The sequence below is a fragment of the Sphaerodactylus townsendi genome, linkage group LG13, assembly GCF_021028975.2.
Source record: "Sphaerodactylus townsendi isolate TG3544 linkage group LG13, MPM_Stown_v2.3, whole genome shotgun sequence".
NCBI classification, from domain to species: Eukaryota; Metazoa; Chordata; class Lepidosauria; order Squamata; family Sphaerodactylidae; genus Sphaerodactylus; species Sphaerodactylus townsendi.
Window position 1 is genome coordinate 2,261,837 of NC_059437.1, and position 21,319 is coordinate 2,283,155.

Genomic DNA, 21,319 nt, shown 5'->3' on the forward strand with positions numbered 1-21,319 from the left:
TCTCTGATACCTTTCACTCGATGATCTAATGCTAAGTTAAGCATGGCCAAGTTTCCTCCAGCAGAAATGCCACGGAGTGGCTTTGGCCAACTACTCGTTGTGCGTGTATGTGTGTGTGTGTGTGGGGGGGGGTTGTGCCTGTATATGTGTGTGTGTGGGGGGGGGGGGTGGAGAAATTGAGCTGGGAAAACTGAAGGTATGCTTGGCTATGATGTGCACAAGATGAAGCAGGAAATAAAGGCCGATATTTAAAATCGCAAACATTAAGTGCTGAAGAGCTCATAAGGGATTCGTGAGCATGGTAACACTGAGCCACATCCAGAAACCGCTCAGAACTGCACGCTGCCCTTTGCCAGAGCCCAGCCTACCATATCAGGAAATTTGCACCAGGGACATTGATGTATTTTGGTCACTTTATTAAATGAGATATTAAATAGTTTTTAAGTTTCAACTACCAAACAGCACTTTGCATGGTGAAAACACAGATAGCATATTGTCATACTTGAATGCTTCTCTTTAAAAACACACCTCCAGTCCTTAATATATATCTTACAAAACAGCCTTATAGGAAGTTACATCTCTTCTACGGTACTTTTATGATATTTAATACATAACTGAAAGCCGTCTAACAGAAACAAAGGCCAAGTCTTCACAGCTGTATGATTTCAGCAGCCAAAGCTGGTCAATGGACTGAAACGTTACTATACAACTGGGACAAAAACATGTACAGTATCACAATACTAAGCAAGAACGCTTTCACATCCAAAGAAATAGACAAGTTACAAAATGTGGAGATTTTAGCAGGCAAAACTGTATTACAAGCAACATTTTATTATATAAGCCATTTCAACTAGTTAAAACATCTAGAACAAATATAAAAATGAGCTTTTTATTTGATTTCAATTTCTCTCTTTAAATATTGGTTAAAGCTTGATGTTATACTCAAAAGCACATATTATGCAGCTATAATGCCAAGTGAAAAATATATACGCAAAAGTGGTCCAATGTTTTTACTTTACTGCTTCTTGTCTCTGAGACGCTGTCATATATGTTGTCCGGGTTGATGTCCGTGGTAAAAAAAATGTGCCTTCGAAGTGTTGCCTAAAACTTCCACATTTATGTCTCTCAAGCTGTTTGTAAAAAAAATGCCCCTTGAAAATTTCCAGATTTAACTGGTATGTGTAGGTATTACTCAGAGAACACAGGAATGCCCTGGACAGCTACATTTAACTCAAGAAGTCTTTATTTTAATTCCTGCTGAAATGAACACAACAACTTTGGGGTCTGGCCCCTCCCCACCCAATTAGCAAAATGGAACTGAATCAGATCGCCAGGCACTCAAAACGGCCAGGCTGGGGGGCCAACCAACGTACCCAGACCAAGACCAAGTCTTCAAGAACGATTACAAAGCCCACAATTTCACACTACACACCGGCAACTCTTGAGTCAGCTCCTCCATCCAACTTTCTTGGACTCTCCGCGTTCCCACTCTGTTACTTTACTCCTACAACTAATGTGCCTGTCATTCAATCTCAAGTCCACATTCCAGAAAAATAAAAATCCTCCATTTGGAAAAAGAAACCGGTCTAGTTCAAGGAAAATTCCTAGTGTTGCCAACGGGGATCTACACAAGCACAGAAAATGGATAACGATTCCCATTCGAATGTTGTACAGTAGCTGTCAATGGAGGATCGCTAATCAGACATTTCTTCCTTCTCTACAGACGAAGCAAAAGGAAAGAGAAATCAAGTTTCCTTAACTTCTTATTCTGGAAAGAATGAAAAATAGGAGGGGGAAAGAATTCACTGGGTAATCAGAGATAGTTATTTATAAAAGAAATTATTTCACAATTCTGGCAGCAATTGCGAGCGCCTTCCTTTGGGAGCTGAGAAAGCCTTTCTGACGGTGGAACTGGTCCCATCCACAGCCACCATCTTTGTCCCCCAAAGTACCAGAAATCCCTCTCTCTTCGCCCGCCACCCTACCGCCGGCAACATAATGAGACGCTAGCACCAGTATAAAGGAGTTAACACGAATGTGCTTTGCATCAGAATCAGGGCAGGACGAAAGAAACCAGGAAGGAGCCAAGCCTGCAAATGTACGGTTACTGGAGAGTATGCCGTCACAAAAGATGAAATAAGAAGTGGCGGGAGGCTGGAGAAGATAACTGAACCCCCTCGAGCCAGTATTTAAGGCTGCAGACACAGTCTCCAGAAAACTGAAGGACTCAAAAAAGTTCCAGAGCAGTATTTAAGCATATTGCACTCAATTCTCCCTCAAGAGCATTTGCAGCCCTGTGTGGTTCTTCCGATGCAGACGATAGAGTAGAATAAACCCCAGTGTCCATTCTGTCTTACCTGTTCCTTCAAAAAGTGGGGAATATACAAAAATCCATCATTTGAGGAATCAACTTTAATCAAGAACTCAGCTGCGTACGTTTGTGTGTGACGACCAAAATATACAGATCTGTGTTAACTTCCCCAAGCTTCTCCTGTTGGACGGCTGCTTTAATGGATGCCAGCAGCAAGCGGAGGAGTTTAGACAGGAAATCTGCGCAGCCCCCCCAGTGTTCTGGAAGGACCTGTTTTCATTGAAAACAACTGGATATCTCCTGTACTCAACACAGGTAAGAAGATTTTAGGCAACAGCGCTGGCGAGTAATTGGGGGAAACTTCCAGATTTATCAAAACAAAATGGAAACGCTAGAAAACGCAACAGGGCGACTAAAGGGAGGGAGGGAAATCACCCCGAACTATTTATACAGTTGAGTTCTGTTAAGCCATTGATTCCTACAAAAATAAAAAAACCCTTCTCTCTCTTTCTCTGATTTTAACAATCCTTTGAACGCTTAGTGCAAAATCACATGGATTTCCCCTGGGACGGTCCTGGAGCTTTGCCGCTCATGGGGGAAGGCGCACGCTGCAGGGGTGGTGGGTGCATGGTGTTAGCCAGGGACTGGTACATTCCTCTCATGTCTATCTGCTGGAAGTTGGAAGGGTTCATCATCAAGCCCGGCGGCTTCGGCATCATCAGGTGGCTCATGGCTGCCTGCTGGTAAGTCAACTGCTGCTGCTGATTGTACTGTTGCTGAAGCCTCCTGTTCATCAGGATCCGCTGAACACAACTGATCAACTGTCGAGGGAAAGGAGAGCTGTTAGAAGGGCGCGACCCGGCTCCGCGAGGCCTCCTGCAGCAGCCCTGACAAATCGATTTCAACCCTACACTTGATACGGGCTGCACGGCTATCACCGTCGTTAATGTGGCGGCATCTGGGAGCTGGTGACTGGAGAAACCAGTTAGGAAAAACAACTTCGGACCATGGGATCCTAATGACTTGCCCATTGTGCTGCAGGCAGCATTTATCTCAGTTGCCATGGAGACAGGCGCTCCAGTGTGAAATTGCTCCCCTAGATCAGTTACAGCATTTTTTTCCCCCAGTGCCATTTGCCACCCCTTCGGAAAGTCTGATGGGAACAGCCAAACACACATTTTGTGGCAAACACCAAAGGAGAAAACCCCTCCCCCCCCCCCCCCCCGCTTGATAGAACGCCTCCTCGGAAAGTTTCAGGTTTCGCGATACAACGTGAAACCATGAGACTCTGCAGGCCTCTAACAGGCACGCTCAGAGAAGTTAATTCCTTGGTGTCAACATGGAGCTTTCCAGGACAACCTCTTTGGCCAGCAAGGAAAAGATATGGGAAAAAATACCAAGAAAGTCAGGAAGGGGCTACTCAAGTTCTGCCTTACGCCATGTTGTTCACAAACACATTAATCCATTTCTGAAGAAACATGATTTCTTTGAAGAAAGCTTACTTAAGAACTACAGCAGTGTTTCCCAACCTTTTCGAGGTCAGGGTACCCTTGACCTCACTCTTCATATCTCATGGTACCCCTGCCGCCACCCTCCACCTTCCCCTCCCATTGCCCCTGCTTGCCATACCCCCCAACTTCCCCTCCCAGGGTGAAGGGTAGCACTGGGGGTGGTGGTGGTTGCTGACCTTGTGGCTGGCCCTGCCCCATGGGCCAGCTCCATGTCCTTGCTGGCGCCGGTGGGAGACACCACAAAAATGAGTGTGGGGGGGGGGGGGTAGTGTTGCCGCGGTACCCCTGGGACATGCTCATGGCACCCCAGGGTACCAGGGAACCCTGGTTGAGAATGGCTGAACTACAGTTTAGATCAGGGGTAGGGAACCTGCGGCTCTCCAGATGTTCAGGAACTACAATTCCCATCAGCCCCTGACAGAGGCTGATGGGAATTGTAGTTCCTGAACATCTGGAGAGCCGCAGGTTCCCTACTCCTGGGTTAGATTGACCTGTACATTCAAGTCTATCCCACCCCCTTCCCCAAACCCATACAGCACAGGTGTCAAACCCGCGGCCCTTCAGATGTTATGGACTACAGTTCCTATCATCCCCTGCCAGCATGACACCTGTGCCGTGCAGCAATTGCAAATTACAGATCAAGATAACAGAGAATGGCACACAGATCCATGTTTTTCCTCATCTGCTGTCATCCTAGTAGCATAACTACTAGTAGTAAAATTTTATTTGCATGTGGCCAAATGCTATTACATAGCTAATGAAACTTCAAAACAAAGGAAGAATTAAATACTGTAGATGTTAAGTTTCAGACACCACTTCGGCATGTATTTTCTTGGCAGCCTAAGCACACAGGGCTGTCACGTATGTAATGTTGGGTCTAAATCCACAAGAAAGGCTATTCTTTTCTCCTCGGCTGTGCACACATTCAGGTCGCCAGAAATTTTTATATGGATTCCTGATATAGAGGACAATACGGCACATAGCGAAGATCCTCAACCTCTCTGCCACAGCACAGTCAGAAATATGCCGAGCAACCTGTTTGCATCAGTCGAATCCTGTTAATATGGCAAACTGCACGGTCTGAAAACAAACAGCTGTATAGGCCGATCTTGGTTGTAAAAAACCTGATGTTGGAAAACGAATGGGTTCTATTGTGATCCACTTTGAACCATTTGTACCAGGGAGAGAATCTGGAGCCAATTATTGTTCGTCGACCAATCCAGGCATCAGAAGAATTTGGAGCTGACCAAGAGCTCTCCTGGGAGTCAACTCGAAAAGAATACTGATTAAGAATGCTGTTCCATCTGGGGACCCAGGTACGATCATTCTGGAAAAGGGTGACGCAATGGGAGGCCGGGGCTTCTGTCTGCCAATGTGAACAGTTAATTAAAGCAATGGGTACCTGAGCCGTGGTTGAAGGGAGGCCAAGTGAGGTCTGCATCAAGGCAGCTGGACTGCCCAAAGTCAGAACTAGGATTATTTTAAAAACGATTCCAAGCTGTTGATCAGCACATCATTCCAGCCGCAAACGTAATTCTTAGCATTCATACTGAGCTTCCATGGTATGAAAGGAACCCATCTTAAGTCCTTGCAGCAGCCTGGAAAAAATTCCCTAGCCTGCAGATGGGCGGGCGGGGGGGGGGGGGGGGTCAAGGGCTCTCTCTCCCACTTTCCCTGCAGTTACAGGACTCAGGGGAGATGGGATCTGGGCGCCATCTGGCTCATCACCTTAAAGGCTGCGGTACACAAACCTGCTCTCACTGGACAAGCATTTCTAGTGGCTCTGCTCTCCACTGAACTTCAAAGAAGCCCCTGAGGACCAGGAGGACTGTTCAATTTAGCCACTGGGCTGTCACAGACCTGCACGGGTCTGCATGGCTGGTGAGAAATCTACAGCTCCCATCATGGCCTGCACGGCTGGTGAGAAATCTGCAGCTCCCATCATGCCCTGGGGCAGCCAAGGGCTTCCAAGCACAAGCTGCAAAGCCCGCCTTCAAATCTAGCCTTTGGCAAAGTGGGTGGCCCAAGCAACTGCCTCTCCTCCGGATCCACTCCACAAACAATTGTGAATATTTTTACTTGTAAGAATGCAGGAAATAATATGAGGAAAGGATTCCCACCATGCAGAAAAGATACTCCACACACATGGCAGTGTTCTCCTCAAACAAACCTCTAGGGTCCTGTACCCACTTACTCTTGCTGAGCCCCAACTAAGTGGCGCTTGGGTTCTTACCATCTGTTGCTTGGTCAGAACGTCGTTGTAGATGGCTTCCCGGCGCTTCACATCAAACTCCTGGCTTGCCTGTCGGCTGAGGGCTAAGGCCTGCACCTGGGACTCCGTGAGGGTGAGGTTCTCCTTCCACTGCAAAGGAGAACACCACAAAGGTTGGTGAGTCCCCCAGGGGCTCATTTTGAGAGGCTGCCATGAGAAAGCAGCAACTGTGTTGGAATCTTCCTGACGCAACATCCCAAGGCCTCGTTTGCTGCGCCCAGACACTGATCACACAAATTCTGCCTCCTCCAAAGCAGATCCCTATTCAGGGATCCCAATGGCTCAAATGCACACGGGGCTTATACTGGGATAACTGCCATGTTTCTGGAATCAGTGTAGTCATGAAGCTAGTATTGCTTCCTGGGGCGCAGAAGGGCTTTCTAAGGACGAGGGGCAGGGAGAAGGAGATCCCTGACAAAGACAAGATGGAAAGCAGGTGAGAGCCGGCTTTGGTCTATTCCAGGGCCCTAGCAGGAAGGCAGATCAGTGTGTACAAACCAGATAAACTATCATAGAACTGACCAGAGAAACAATGACTTTCTGATTAAGTCACCACTTCGTGTAGTTTCTTTTCATTGGTCAGCTGTACGTTTCTCTAACCTTGTCCTTTTATCATGGGAAAAAAGAGGGTGGGGTGAAGTCAAAAAGCATTTACTACAAACTGGGGACAAGGACTCTGGAAAGTGCTGAGAGAAAAGCACCTGTCCTGAACTTAAAGTGATGTTCTAGGGTGTCAAACATGTGGCCCAGGGCCTAGATCAGTGGTGGCGAACCTATGGCAAGGGGGCCAGAGGTGGCACTCAGAGCCCTCTCTGTGGGCACACGCAAACAGAGTGCCCCCCCCACACACATCTAGGATGGCTTGGGCCACTGGGCTTGATTATTAGCATTATTATTAGAATTAGCTAATTGATTATTAGCATTATTAGCATTAAACCTAAGACCTAGTTTTGGGGAAGCAGTGTAGGTAACCCTGTTAAGCCCTTTTAAACCCCACTGATTTTCATGCGAAGAACTAAAGCACGATCCTTTACCTGGGAGTAAGCTCAGTTGCTGGCAATGGGGCTTGTTTCTGAGTAAACCCTCCTAGGGTTGTGATTCACCCATTGGAAGAGTTGCACGGTCGCTTCAAAGCAAAGTCACAGACTACCACCAAGCTTACTCCTGAGTAACACGCACCTCGGACCGTTTTTTCTAAACTAAAACCTCAGTATTCAGGTTAAATTGCCGTGTTGGCACTTTGCAATAAATAAGTGGGTTTTGGGTTGCAATTTGGGCACTCGGTCTAGAAAAGGTTTGCCATCACTGGCCTAGATCCAACCCTTGAGAGGGCTATACAGGTCTGTGAGCCAACTGAGGTAACTTCCTTGTCATGGTCCATGGACAATTGGCACTTTAGGGGCCCAGAATGGGAGGTTAAATGTATCTACCTGGCAAAGTGGCGTCCAGGCCCCACCTGGAGGTTGGCAAGGTGAGCTCTGAATACACATGACGGTACATTTGCACATTTTTGCACATTTTAATACTGCTGAAGAGAAGTAAGTTTGCAGACTCACTGGCTCGCTGGTAAGTTGGCAGACTCACTAAGGATGAAGGCTGGACCTTGAGAGCAGCTGCCGTTGGCAACCGTTGAGAAGCTTGTTGGTAAATGCTACTTCTTTTTTTTGTCTGCTCATTCTTTGGAGTGGGGGGAGTGCACACGGGGGATTAGAAAGACTTTGCCTCACTGGGCTCATTTTTTGGGAGGTAGGGGATGCTGGGGATTCTGGAGGGCTTTTTCAAAGACTGAACTATCTGAGACTTTTAAGGAAACAACAACTGGATGGAAAACTCCTGGTGTCCTTTTACCACTGTGCTACAGAGAGTGTCTTAACCTACTGCATCTGTGTATGGTTCTCCAGTTGCACAGTGGCAGATAGGAAGGCGCTCCGAAGGGTGGTCACTACTGCACAGAGGATTACCGGCTGCCCTCTCTCCTCCTTGGAAGAACTCTATAATTCCCGAAGCCTAAAGAAAGCCCAAAATATTCCGAGAGACCCGTCTCATCCAGCACACTCTCTTTTTGAACTGTTACCCTCCGGCAGACGATACAGGTCTATCAAAACTAGGACAAAGAGGCTCAGAGACAGCTTCTACTCTAGAGCTGTGGCGATGCTGAACTCCGCGGCTTCGTGTTGATGTGTTTGGGGCTGTGTAGGGATGGGCGGAGGAAGGGGAAAGGGAGGATGGGGCATGAGTCTGGAATTGTGTGCATCGAGGAATGCTGCTGTAAATTTCGTTGTGCGTGCACAAGGACAATAAAATGCTTATGCTGATGCTTTTGGGGAGGGTGAGCACTTGTTCCGGGTGGGTAGGAGGAGGCTGGGGTATTCTGAAGAGCTTCGCCTGGCATGCAGGGAGGCCAGCTTTTAGCCCTTGTCTTGCCACCCCTGGCTTATTCCTGGGTCGGGGTGGGGGTGGGGGAGGCAGGCAGGAATAGGCTCACCAGAGTCACTTCTACAGTTGGAAATGTCTGGAGCCCCTATTGGTTGGGAGGGATTCGCTGACTCACATTCCATTTCTCATTCAATAATGTATTCGGATTTTAGTCTTGTTTCGTAAAAATGAGACAAAATAAGTTGCTCTTGGGGTCACCGGCCTATCCTTGATGCAACCCCAGAGCAAAAAATGCTTCCTGTCCCTCTTTTACCCATCCCCTTACCCCTTTTGTCTACTTACTATTGAGGCAATTATGTCTTCGAGAGGCTGGATTCTTGCTCCAGTGACGTTGTTTGTGGCTTCCACAACTTTCTCTCTGCCTTGATTAATGAGATCCTGGAGGGAAGTTTGAAAGTGATTAACAGCAACAACTAACTGAGTAGCCCATGAGTTCCACCTGCAACCAGCCAGATGCCAGGCTTCGTATGCAGTGAAACAGAGAGGGGAAATTCACACATGGTCTCATTGCAAAATATTGGGGCACATGACTGAAATTAGTAGTATTTTAGTTGGAAAACAACACTGTTCCTGTGGTGTTTGTTTGGCAAGGAGCGTAACAGATTAACTTTTTCCAAAACGATTAAATAGTAATGGTATTGCAACTAACTTTTGAAGTATGCCATGTATGTGCAATTTATGCCACAGGTCTTACAACCATTTTTAACAGAACAAGAAATCATATTCTCTTAAAAACAATTCTACATTTCTACACAGAGTCTCTGATGTTTAATTGAAAGGCTACTCTGACTGCTACTCTTATTGCTCTTACTGCTGAGAGGAAACAACATGGGCACCCAAGATATGTGCTGTGATACTTGGGACTTAACCACTTACTTCCAGTTGCTGGTTGCTCATTGCAGACAAGGCAGTCAGATTGAAAGGAATATATGGGGTATGAGAGTTGGTTTGGAACATATTTGCTCCAACTGGCATGTTGAAACGCATGGTCAGGCCCTAGAAAACAAAGACAGCCTTTTCAGAATTTAGAGCACCAGGCACAGCTTGGTCAACACTAAGAAAATGTACATAAGAACATCAGAAAGAGCCTGCTGGATCAGACCACAGCCCATCTAGTCCAGCACTCTGCTACTTGCAGTGGCCCACCAGGTGCCTTTGGGAGCTCACGTACAAGATGTGAACACAATGGCCTTCTGCTGCTGCTGCTGCTGCTCCCAAGCACCTGGTCTGCTAAGGCATCTGCAATCTCAGATCAAGGAGGATCAAGATTGGTAGCCATAGATGGACTTCATAAATCTGTCCACGCCCCTTTTAAAGCTATCCAGGTTAGTGGCCATCACCACCTCCTGCGGCAGCATATTCCAAACCTACATATCAGATACATCTCAGATAAGCGGTCCTAGACTAGTCCAACAGAGGACAGTCTAAGGCAGGGGTAGGGAACCTGTGGCTCTCCAGATGTTCAGGAACTACAATTCCCATCAGCCTCTATCAGCATGGCCAATTGATGGGAATTGTAGTTCCTGAACATCTGGAGAGCCGCAGGTTCCCTACCCCTGGTCTAAGGCCCACAGTGTAAAATCTGAAAAAGCCAAGCTGGGGCAGACCTTGCCTTGGCAGAAAGTGCAGGCGCAGAGGGCATAAGGAGGATATACTCTGTGAAAAAGCAAAGGTATTCTTCTTGCCCCCCATTACTTTCTTTCTGTAAAGGGGAGTTGGCAACCATAATGTAGCTGACTAAAGTAAAGATGCAGGCTTGAGAATCTATTCTTTTCCTGTTACTAGGCAAGCTTGATAGTCCAACAGAATGCCCCTTGTTCAGAGTTATACAGAATGTGCAAACTCAACGGTTTTAAGGTCTCACTGTTCTCGACTAGATACCTTGAATTTGCCCTTCTTCTAGGAGACAGAAGAAAGAAACATGAAAATGTTTAGGCTCTTTGTCTAGGAAGAAGGGCAACAAAAGGCAATAGAGATAAAAAGAAATAGGCTCTAGTTCAGTGATGGCGAACCTATGGCACGGGTGCCAGAGGTGGCACTCAGAGCCCTGTCTGTGGGCACGCACAGAGTTCATCATGTGGGGGGGGGGGAATCCCCCCCCCCACACATCTAGGCTGGCCTGGGCCGCTGGGCTCCATTATTAGCATTAAACCTAAAACCTAGTTTTGGGGAAGCAGTGTAGGTAACCCTGTTAAGCGCTGTTAAACCCCACTGATTTTCATGAGAAGAACTAAAGTGCAGTCCTTCACCTGGGAGTAAGCTCGGTTGCTGGCAATGGGGCTTGCTTCTGAGTAAATCCTCCTAGGGTCGTGATTCACCCATTGGAAGAGTTGCACGGTTGCTTCAACCAAAGCCACCGACTACCACCAAGCTTACTCCCGAGTAACGAACACCTTGGAGTCAACCATTTTTTCTTAACTGAAACCTCAGAATTGAGATTAAATTGCCGTGTTGGCACTTTGCGATAAATAAGTGGGTTTTGGGTTGCAGTTTGGGCACTCGGTCTCAAAAAGGTTCGCCATCATTGCTCTAGTTCATCTTGCGTCAGAGAATCAGGTGCCAACACCTTCCAATAAGGGTCTTAGACATCCCCAAATGTTTTGGGAAAAGGGAAAATCTCCACCTTTCTGTATGACTGATTGATGATGTGGGCATTTTAGGGTGTATTCTTTTCTGCCATTTTGAATGTAACCTGCTATAATGCTATAAAAGTAAGAGCACACTGCCATTTTGACTAGGCTCCTCTGATACTATTTTTGCCCCAGTTGGCTGAATAAAATTCAAACTGATTTTTATTTTGTATCGGCTTGAGCTTTCTTGAGCTTCTCTTACTTTATTGGTTAACCCGTGTTAACAAAAGCAGCAGCCCAGCCACAGGGCAGCACTCAAGCTATTGAGTTCCAAGGAAAATACTTTCCAGAATAATACATGTAGCGGAGGCCTTTTTGGATCCCAAGGTAGCATCCATCTGAGAAAAAGATCTCCCCACTCAAAGCTTATGCTAGTCAAATATTTCCCTCCCTGTATTTCACATGCAGAATTAGGGTCTGTTTGCATTACAAATACTGGTGAGCAGCCGTTCAGAATCTCTGCCCAAGCCTAAATGCAAAATGATGGAAGAAGACCCACCTTCTTTTCTGCTTCATATTCAGCCCAAGCTGCCTTCCGCTCCTCTTCAGTCAATTCTTCTTCTTCTTTGTGGTCCAGAAGGGAATCGTGCTCGTGATAGCCCACTATGTGCTCCTTCTGGATTTGAAGCAATTCAGCCAAAATTGTGTCCTGATAATTGAATCAGAAACATTTGGTAAGAAGGAAATACATGATCTTAACAGAAAATATCAAATCCTGCATAACCACCACCCGGTGGTGGGATCCAAACATTTTAGTAACAGGTTCCCATGGTGGTGGGATTCAAACTGTGGCGTAGCGCCAATGGGGCTGGGCAGGGCACGGCGGGGCGTGGCCAGGCATTCTGTGGGCGGGGCATTCCTGGGCGGGGCTGTGCCGGTCCTTGGGCGGGAAACAAATGCACGCAGGTGCACCTCCTGCTAGACTGCTTCAAGCTCTGCACGCTACTGCTGAGAGGAGGGGCGTAACTCAGGCAAAAATCACGTGGCAAAATCACCCATTAGTAACCCCCTCTCAGCACACACAAATAATTAGTAACCTACTCTTGGGAACCTGTGAGAACCTGCTGGATCCCACCTCTGCCGCCACCTAGTCAGGTCACTTGGATAACTGTATTACTTGCAACACCCCAGGGCAATTTCATGGAACAATGAAATGCAGTACCAACAGACTCAAAACAGGCAAAAAACCATGTATCCATGTATCTTTATGCAAGTAGTCAGCCTAGTGCCGTGGTGGCAAACCTATGGCACTCCAGATGTTCATGGACTACGATTCCCATCAGCCCTTGCCAGCATGGCCAGGGGCTGATGGGAATTGTAGTCCATGAATATCTGGAGTGCCATAGGTTCGCCACCACTGGCCTAGTGAAATCAATGCCAAGAGATATTACAATGGGTATTAATGCACAAGGCTTGAGAAGCCCATGCATTGCATTAATAGCTGCGATAGCACTGGGATAGCACTGATCAAGAGCAGCAGCCTGAATTTCAGATCTTGGGCATAGACAACAATGGACAAGTATGCAAGTCTAATATTTTTGCTGGTTGGATCCTGTCAAGCTGACAGCTGCGGTAAAGGGATCCCTCTTTCCACACAGAAGGTTTTGATTTTTATCCCTCTCGGCTTCTGACAGCTAAGAACTCCACTACTGCTGACACCAAGTGCGTGTGCACGCTTACTTTAGGCAACATGGGTGTGTCCCTTTTCTTCTTCTTCTCTGAATTCGGATCATCCAACAAATCTGGCTCAAAAGTATAGAGTTCCGTCAGTTCATTCATGGTAAAGTGGCGCTCAACCTGCTGCTGATCCACAACTCGGAAAGACAGTGACTGCTTCGTTACTTGACGGTCGTAGATCTTGTCTTCCATCGTTCCCTTTAAAACAAACACACACGCGAACGCACACACACTGTCTGTATGAAATATTTTATTAATGTATTTATTTATTTATTGAACTTATAGGCCGCCTCATCCCCGAAGGGCTCGAGGCGGCTCACAGCATGGCTGTTCCACCGAACAGCAAGTCAACAACACAAAAACATTGAAAACATTAATCCTTTAAAACCGATGCAGCGATTTCAAACAGCAGAAAGCTAGAAATTAAAACAACCAAAGTTTTTATAAAACAGGAGTTGTTTAAAACGGCGCCCGATCTAAGGCCAAAAGAAAGGGAGGGAATAGGCAGGGCCCGCGATGGAATCAATAAATCAGGCCCAACCGTAATAAAAGATGGAAACAAAAAGATGGGAACCGGCAGCCTTAATTTCGGTTTCGGTGGGGGGCAGTAGGGCCACGGCCGGCCCCTCCAAAAGCCCGGTGGAATAGCTCTGTCTTGCAGGCCCTGCGGAATTCGCCAAGGTCCCGCAGGGCCTGGACAGGTGGAGGTAGGGCATTCACTTTGTACCATATTGGCAGTAAAACTGCATCACATGATCCAAGGTTTAATGGGTTTGAGATGATGAAGTAAAATTGTCAGAAAAACAACTGTGAGCATTTGGAATAAAGAGTTCAGCAACAACTGTTAGAAGAGTTTGGACTTATACTCCACCTTTCTCTCCTGTAAGGAGGTTCAAGGTGGCTTACAAGCTCCTGTCCCTTCCTCTCCCCACAACAGACACCTTGTGAGGCAGGTAGGGCTGAGAGAGTTCTGAAGAACTGTGATTGGCCCAAGGGTGCCCAACAGGAATGTAGGAGTGCAGAAACACGTCTGGTTCATCAGATAAGCCTCTGCCACTCAGGTGGAGGAGTGGGGAATCAAACCTAGTTCTCCAGGTTAGAATCTACCTGCTTTTAACCACTAGACCACGCTGGCTCTCATTAGGAAACAAAGCTCTGACTTAATGTAAAGGAGATTTCATAAGGAGAGGAGGAACAAATGACAGCAAAGGGGAAAGACATACAAAACCTGCATGGAGTAAGGCTAGCAGAGGACAGAGTGTCTATCATTAAGGGCCCGGCAGTAATACAGGCACCAGAGATGAGAGTTTCATGAAGAGTTGCAGGATCAAAGAATATTAGCCACTTCATCTAACTGGACAAAAAACAAAGTTTGAGTCCAGTGGCACCTTTCAGATCAACAAGGTTTTATTCTTGGTCTAGGCTTGGTATCAGCATGCACACAAAAGCTTACACCAAGAATAAACTCCGTTGATCTTAAAAGGTGTCACTGGACTCAAACTGTTTTCTACTGCTTCAGACCAACACAGCTACCCATCTGAATCGACCTGGAACAAATATGATGTGTTGTTCTGAGACAGAGAGAAAGAATGAGATTGCCAGGTGGCAAAGAGCATTGGGCAAGCCTCTCCCAACCGGCCCAGTCCCATATGAATCTAGAGGACTGAAAGCGGTCCATCTGATTCTTGGTCCTCTGGGAAGACTCATGCACTGCCACCCACTGTTACTACAATTACAACCACTATCCCTGAGAGCAGGGATGAAGTCACTGGGTTGCAACTTTTGAACTATTACCCTGGGTCCTAATGCCTGCTTTGGCTGACTGCCATGTTGCTCTGGACCAGGGGTCCCCAAACTACGGCCCGGGGGCCAAATGTGGCCCCCTGAAGGCATTTATCCGGCCCGCCAGGCATGGCGGCGATGGCTCCATTCACGTGCAGTGGGGGCCCGAGGGAGAGGAGGAACTAGCCCCAACGGCTGTTGATTGCAGTTACATGATGGCACCCCCAAATCTCCACGAATTTTCTGACCCAGAGTTGGAACCTTACATGGTGCAAATGCCTGCTCCGGCCTCCTTCCCTCCTCAGCTACTCCATGTGTTGCTCCTCAGGGCTTCTGTTCCTCACCACTCCCATGGGCATCAGCCACAGGGCTGGCTAATCAGCCGGGCTGGCTGCTAGGTGTGAAAGAACCTGTAAAGATACCTGGATCCTAAGTTAGATGGAATGCTTCATTGGGAAAGTTCTGCTTTTTTTTTTTACAGGGGAAGGTATTCCACAGCCCTCCCCAACAATATTTGGAGCCCAATTCCTATACTTTGACATACTTTGGTCACTGTTCTAAAAATAGACCATGACAGAAAGGCTGAAAGGTGAAATCAAACATTTTTCAATCATTTGTGCATAGGAATTTGTTCATAGTTTTTTTTAGTCCGGCCCTCCAACAATCTGGGGGTCAGTGAACTGGCCCCCTGTTTAAAAAGTTTGGGGACCCCTGCTCTGGACAATATGTGTTAGTACAGGAGAAGAGATTCATCTATGCAGAAGACATGTTAAACCGTTCCCCTTGTTGGACTGCTGATGTGGCCGACAGTTTCATGAGCAGCTGGGCAGGATTTAGGACCCAGGGGGAAAAAAAGATTGAAAAAATGTCAAAGCACAGAAGAAGAAGAAGAAGAAGAAGAAGAAGAAGAAGAAGAAGAAGAAGAAGAAGAAGAAGAAGAAGAAGAAGAAGAAGAAGAAGAAGAAGAAGAAGAAGAAGAAGAAGAAGAAGAAGAAGAAGAAGAAGACGAGGAGGAGGAGGAGGAGGAGGAGTTTGGATTTATATCCCCCTTTTCTCTCCTGCAGGAGACTCAAAGGCTGATAATCTTGCCTCTTTCCCCTCACAACAAACACCCTGTGAGGTGGGTGGGGCTGAGAGAGCTCCGAGAAGCTGTGACTAGCCCAAGGTCACCCAGCTGGCGTGTCTGGGAGTGCACAGGCTAATCTGAATTCCCCAGATAAGCCTCCACAGCTCAGGCAGCAGAGCTGGGAATCAAACCCGGTTCCTCCTGATTAGATACACGCCTTGTATCACATTTAAACTACACTTCTTATATGGGATGGCTCTTTTTTTCTCGGCAAATGGGTGAGGAATCCATGGTCCCAAACAGACTTTAGAATCGAATGGCAAGAAAACATTCAGTCCCGACCTACCTGAGCCAAGAACCGGTACACAAACACTGGTTTGTTTTGTCCAAAACGATAAACTCTGAAGATACTCTGGATATCATATGAAGGATTCCACGAGGCATCAAAAATAATTACTCGATTAGCAGCTACCAGATTGATTCCAAGGGATCCCGCTTTAGTTGAGATGATAAACAAACGGCCTCTGCAAAAAACCGAAGTAATTTTTTAAAATTCCTGCATCCTGTTTACACCATTCCAGTGTGTATGAACAGCTGTTTAGAACACCCAAACTTAGGAGATCGTCACACCCGTAGCCTGAGAGAGGCAAAAAGGTGTGCAAAGAAAATGCTTATCCTGGTCTCTTTCAGTGCACTTTTTAACAACACTGCTCAACTGGGATTTCCTCATTGCCTCTGCACCCCATCTCAGGATTCAGCTTTGAGTTTGAGAACAAACCACGGTTGGGGTGGCAATGTACTAGAAAATAAAAAGTTTTGGTAAAACTAGTCGAACACACCATTAAAGGAATCACCCGGCTGGGGAACTTATTACACTAAACATACAAGTAGCTAAAAGAACAGGAAAATCACCATCATCATCTGGTACATTTGATTAACTAGCAATCTGAATTCACCATGATTGCCAGATAAAAGCTTTTACTCCAGTTCAAACTGGAGCTGGTGCAGAATGCAGCAGCCAGACTGCTGACAGGAAAACCTGGCCGAGCACACATAATGCTGGTCTTGGAAGATCTGCACTGTTATAGGCTTCTGAAAAGCTTACATACAGAAACATACCTGACATTAGTTTCATCGTTAAATTCTTCAGCCCATTTTTTTCTTGACTGAGCAGTGGTAGAACCGTCTAAACGATAATAATCAATATTTCTGAACCACTTTCCTTCACCTGTGTGTGTTCAAAATATATCAAAAATATATCAAAAATACAGGAAATGGAAGGAATAAAATTAGGCAGAGATCACAGTCTGAATACAAATGTAATATCAGACCTATGCCCAGATGTATCATTTGAACTCATTTTACAGTTTTTCAAATGAGTAACTTTAACAAAACCAGGGAAAGTTTCATTTTCACTAGAGTCAAAAGTATTAAAAAAGGCAATTCGATGTGTTCACAATTAGAAAATACACATTATTTTTTCATCTTGGTGTGTTCCTCCAGAAGGAAGGATTCTTTCTTTTTCCCCCCCTCGCAAATATTTTGCTTACCCAAAAGACCTTGTATGGGACTGTGGGCAGAGATACCGCATCTGACTGGAAGGCTAATCATGCCCTTCATGTCCATCTTTTTAGAATGTCCAGTTTAGAATAAAGTAAAAATTCAGAAAAGCTACCGCGCGAGTACAATTCAGCCACCATTTACGCCTGCTGAAGGCCTGAGGACCTCACGTACTTTTAAATGAATGCGTGCAAAGTGTCATCAAGTTGCTGCCGACTTATAGTGTGGTTTTCAAGGAATGTCTGAAAACAAGAGTAGTTTGCCATGGCCTCCGTCTGCACTGTTTTGCTTGGAAGTCTCCAGTCCAAGTACCAACTCTGCTTACCGTATATACTCATGTATAAGTCGAATTTTTCAGCACATTTTTAATGCTGAAAAAGCTCCCCTCGACTTATATTTTTTATTTATTTATTTATTTATTTATTTAACTTCTATGCCGCCCCATCCTCCAGGGGCTCTGGGCGGTGTACAGCATAAAACAGGGTAAAACAAGCCACTAAAACCTTTAAAACAGCGGTAACAAACATTAATAGTAATCCATAAAATAGCTTAAAACTCATAAAACAGCAAAAAACCATAATACATAATAAAAGGCGTCCGACCCCAATTTAAAACCTACCCCCATGAGGGGGGATGGCAGGACCCCTCAATATGAGGGGACCCTGATGTAACTGCCCTAGGGGCAGGGCAGTAAGGGGGCACCATGTCAGCAGCTGGACACTCCAAAGGCCCGGTGGAACAACACAGTCTTGCAGGCCCTGCGGAACTCACCCAGGTCCCGCAGGGCCCGGACAGCTGGAGGGAGAGTGTTCCACCAGGCCGGGGCCAGTGCCGTAAAGGTCCTGGCCCGCGTGGAGGCCAGCCGCATCATAGAGGGGCCGGGGGCCACCAGTAAGTTGGCCTCTGCAGAGCGCAGAGGCCGAGTTGGGACATATGGGGTGATGCGGTCCCGAAGGTACGAGGGTCCCAGGCCGCGCAAAGCCTTAAAGGTCAAAACCCACACCTTGAAGATGATTCGGAATTCAACCGGGAGCCAATGCAGCTGTCGCAACACAGGCTGGATGTGTTCTCTGAAGGCGCCTCCTGTGAGCAGGCGTGCTGCCAAATGTTGGACCAGTTTTAACTTCCGAATCAAACGCAAGGGAAGGCCGGCGTACAGCGAGTTACAATAGTCCAGCCTGGAGGTGACCGTTGCATGGATCACAGTGGCCAGATCCGCCTGGGAGAGGAAGGGAGCCAACCGCCGGGCCTGGCGAAGATGGAAAAATGCAGTCCGGGTTGTATGGGCCACCTGGGTCTCCATTGAAAGAGACGAATCCAGGTGGACCCCCAGACTGCGAACAGAGGGGGTCGGCGCCAATGAGACCCCCTCCCACACCGGCGGCTGGAAATCCCTAACCTCACCCCTGCGGTCTAGCCAGAGGATCTCCGTCTTCGATGGATTCAGTTGCAACCTGCTCTGCTGCAACCAACCAGCTACCGCCTCCAAACAATGCTGGAGAGCCGCAGGGGCGGCAACCACTCCCCCCTCCATCAACAGAATGAGCTGAGTGTCATCAGCATATTGATGACAGATCAGCCCAAAGCTCCGCACCAACTGAGCAAGTGGTCGCATATAGATGTTAAATAATAGCGGGGATAGCAGCGCTCCCTGCGGTACTCCGCACTGAAGCGGGCACCTCCGGGAGGCTTCATCCCCGCACCACACTTGCTGACTCCGGTCCCGGAGAAACGAGGCAATCCACTGAAGGACAGTGCCCCGTACCCCGGAAGCGGCCAGGCGGTGGGTCAAAAGGTCGTGATCGACCATATCAAATGCTGCGGTAAGATCTAACAAAACCAGCAGCGCCGATCCGCCCCGGTCGAGTTGCATACGGAGCGTGTCTGTGATGGCGACAAGAGCGGTCTCCGTCCCATGCCCAGCACGGAAGCCGGACTGGAAGGGGTCGAAAGCCGATGCGTCATCCAGGAAACCCTGAAGCTGCTCCAACACCACTCTCTCAATTACCTTCCCCAGAAACGAAAGATTCGAGACGGGGCGGTAATTGGCCAGATCACCTGGATCTAACAATGGTCTTTTCAAGAGTGGGCGGACCACTGCCTCCTTCAACCCATCCGGAAAGACCCCTTGCTCAAGGGAGCCATTGATGATGTTCAACAGATGGGGTCGTAGCTCCGCCCGGCAAGCTTTTATAAGCCAGGAGGGGCACGGATCCAGAGGACAGGTAGTAGGTCTAACAGCAGCCAAGGCCCTGTCAACAGCGGCTTCGGAGAGCAGGGAGAACTGGGCCAAACTTGGGCCCGAAGACGGCAAGGGAGCCTCCAGTTCACTAATTGTAGATAACGTGGCGGGAAGGTCCCGGCGAAGCAACGTGACTTTATCTGCAAAAAAGCTCATGAATGCCTCACAGCTAATAGCCAATCGATGATTTGTAGACCCTTCCGATAAGGAGGTCAAAGACCGAATTATACGAAATAATTGCGCCGGGCGGGAGCTAGCAGACGCAAGAGAGGAGGAGAAGAAAGCCCTCTTCGCCTCCTTCGTTGCCATCTCATAGGCCTTCATAAACGTCCTATAAGATGTTCGCGCAGCGCTGTTGCGAGATTTCCGCCACACTCGCTCTAGTCGTCTAAGCATCCGTTTCATATGGCGCAGCTCCTCGGTATACCAAGGAGCCTGCCGAACACGGGGGCGAAGAGGACGCCGGGGAGCAACAATCTCGATGGCATCGGAGAGCCGGGAGTTCGATTTCGAATACCTTTAATGGCATATAGATTGTTTAAGATTAGCTTAGCAAGATAATAACAGCCTTTACAACTTTACAATTTCTGACGAGTTAAAATAACACCATTTAAAAATTTAGCCACCGCTTCCAACAGCTCGTAGTTGTGGCTGTTTAAAAGATATATAACCTTCTGTTTATCTGTAATGCCTTCACTTCCATGCAGGAAGGGGATTATGTGCTTCTTCCTACCTATCTCATAAAAGGGACAATCCAACAGCATATGAGATACTGTTTCCACAGAACCCATGCCACACGGGCATTTCCTTTCTTTATGTGGGATTCCAAGGTGGCGTCCAAGGCTAAAGGAAGAAGGCAGGGCATTACACCTAGCTAAGGTGATTGCTCTACGCCACCGGGCCTCAACCAGGAGATAAAGGTACTGGGCTGCAATTAGTCTATCCATAGGTATTCCCAGAGAGATCGGGGAACAGGTTTTATTAGCTTCCTCTAGCATCTGTTGAAACTCCAGTCCTCCACCTGCTCATCGAGTGTGCCGGCGGGTTCAGGGTCCCGCAGAGCATTCAGGAAACCAATCGGATCCATAAGTCTCCGCGGGCGGGCATAAATCAGCCCCTCGCCTAGACGGGTTTGGCGTGGCAGGGCCATCCGAACCTTCAAGGCGTAATGGTCAGACCATGGCATTCTATCTGTAGAGGATATGACCATATTAACCCCCAAACCAAAGACCAAATCCAGCGTGTGGCCGGCCTCATGAGTGGGGCCAGAACTTACCAAGGAGAGGCCTAGTGCCGCCATGGATGACACCAGGTCCACAGCCACTGTACATGAGGCGGTGTCGGCATGGACATTAAAGTCCCCCAGAACAATAAGACTGGGGAACCGCAATGCCCAGTCCGCCACCACCTCCAGCAGCTGCAGCAGGCTGTCCCCTGGTGCGCTAGGCGACCGGTACACCAGGAGGACCGCCATCCTCTCCACGGCCAACCACTCTAGGCCGACACACTCCATGCCGGCAATCTCTGGGATGGGGGCCGCCCTGAAGGGAATGGAATCACGGATGAACATCGCCACACCTCCCCCCGGCCCTGTGTTCGTGGCTGGTGGAGGCACGCGAACCCGGGTGGCGTGACTTCGCCTAAGGCGACGGTTTCACCCTCACGCACCCAGGTTTCAGTGATACAAGCCAGGTCCATCTGTTGGGCTTCGAGATAATCTCGGAGCACAGCGGTTTTATTGTTGATGGACCTGGCATTGATCAGCACCAGCGACGAAGCAGAGTAACCCTGAACTCTGCCACCGTCGTCTCTTGGGATAGGTCGGAGGTCAG

At 47.7% G+C, this 21,319-nt stretch overlaps 1 protein-coding gene across 1 annotated transcript; it reads right to left on the reverse strand.

Moving 5' to 3' along the window:
- Window positions 1-395: 395 nt before the first annotated feature.
- On the reverse strand, window positions 396-16,923 carry LOC125442874 (transcriptional regulator ATRX-like; the record flags this gene model as incomplete). The annotated part of the gene is made up of 8 exons (XM_048514645.1): window positions 396-3,132; window positions 6,056-6,184; window positions 8,813-8,908; window positions 9,407-9,526; window positions 11,660-11,809; window positions 12,841-13,035; window positions 16,032-16,209; window positions 16,805-16,923. Coding segments are annotated over 8 exons (1,260 nt in total), but the record flags the coding sequence as incomplete, so codon positions are not given.
- Between the last annotated feature and the right edge of the window lie 4,396 nt (window positions 16,924-21,319).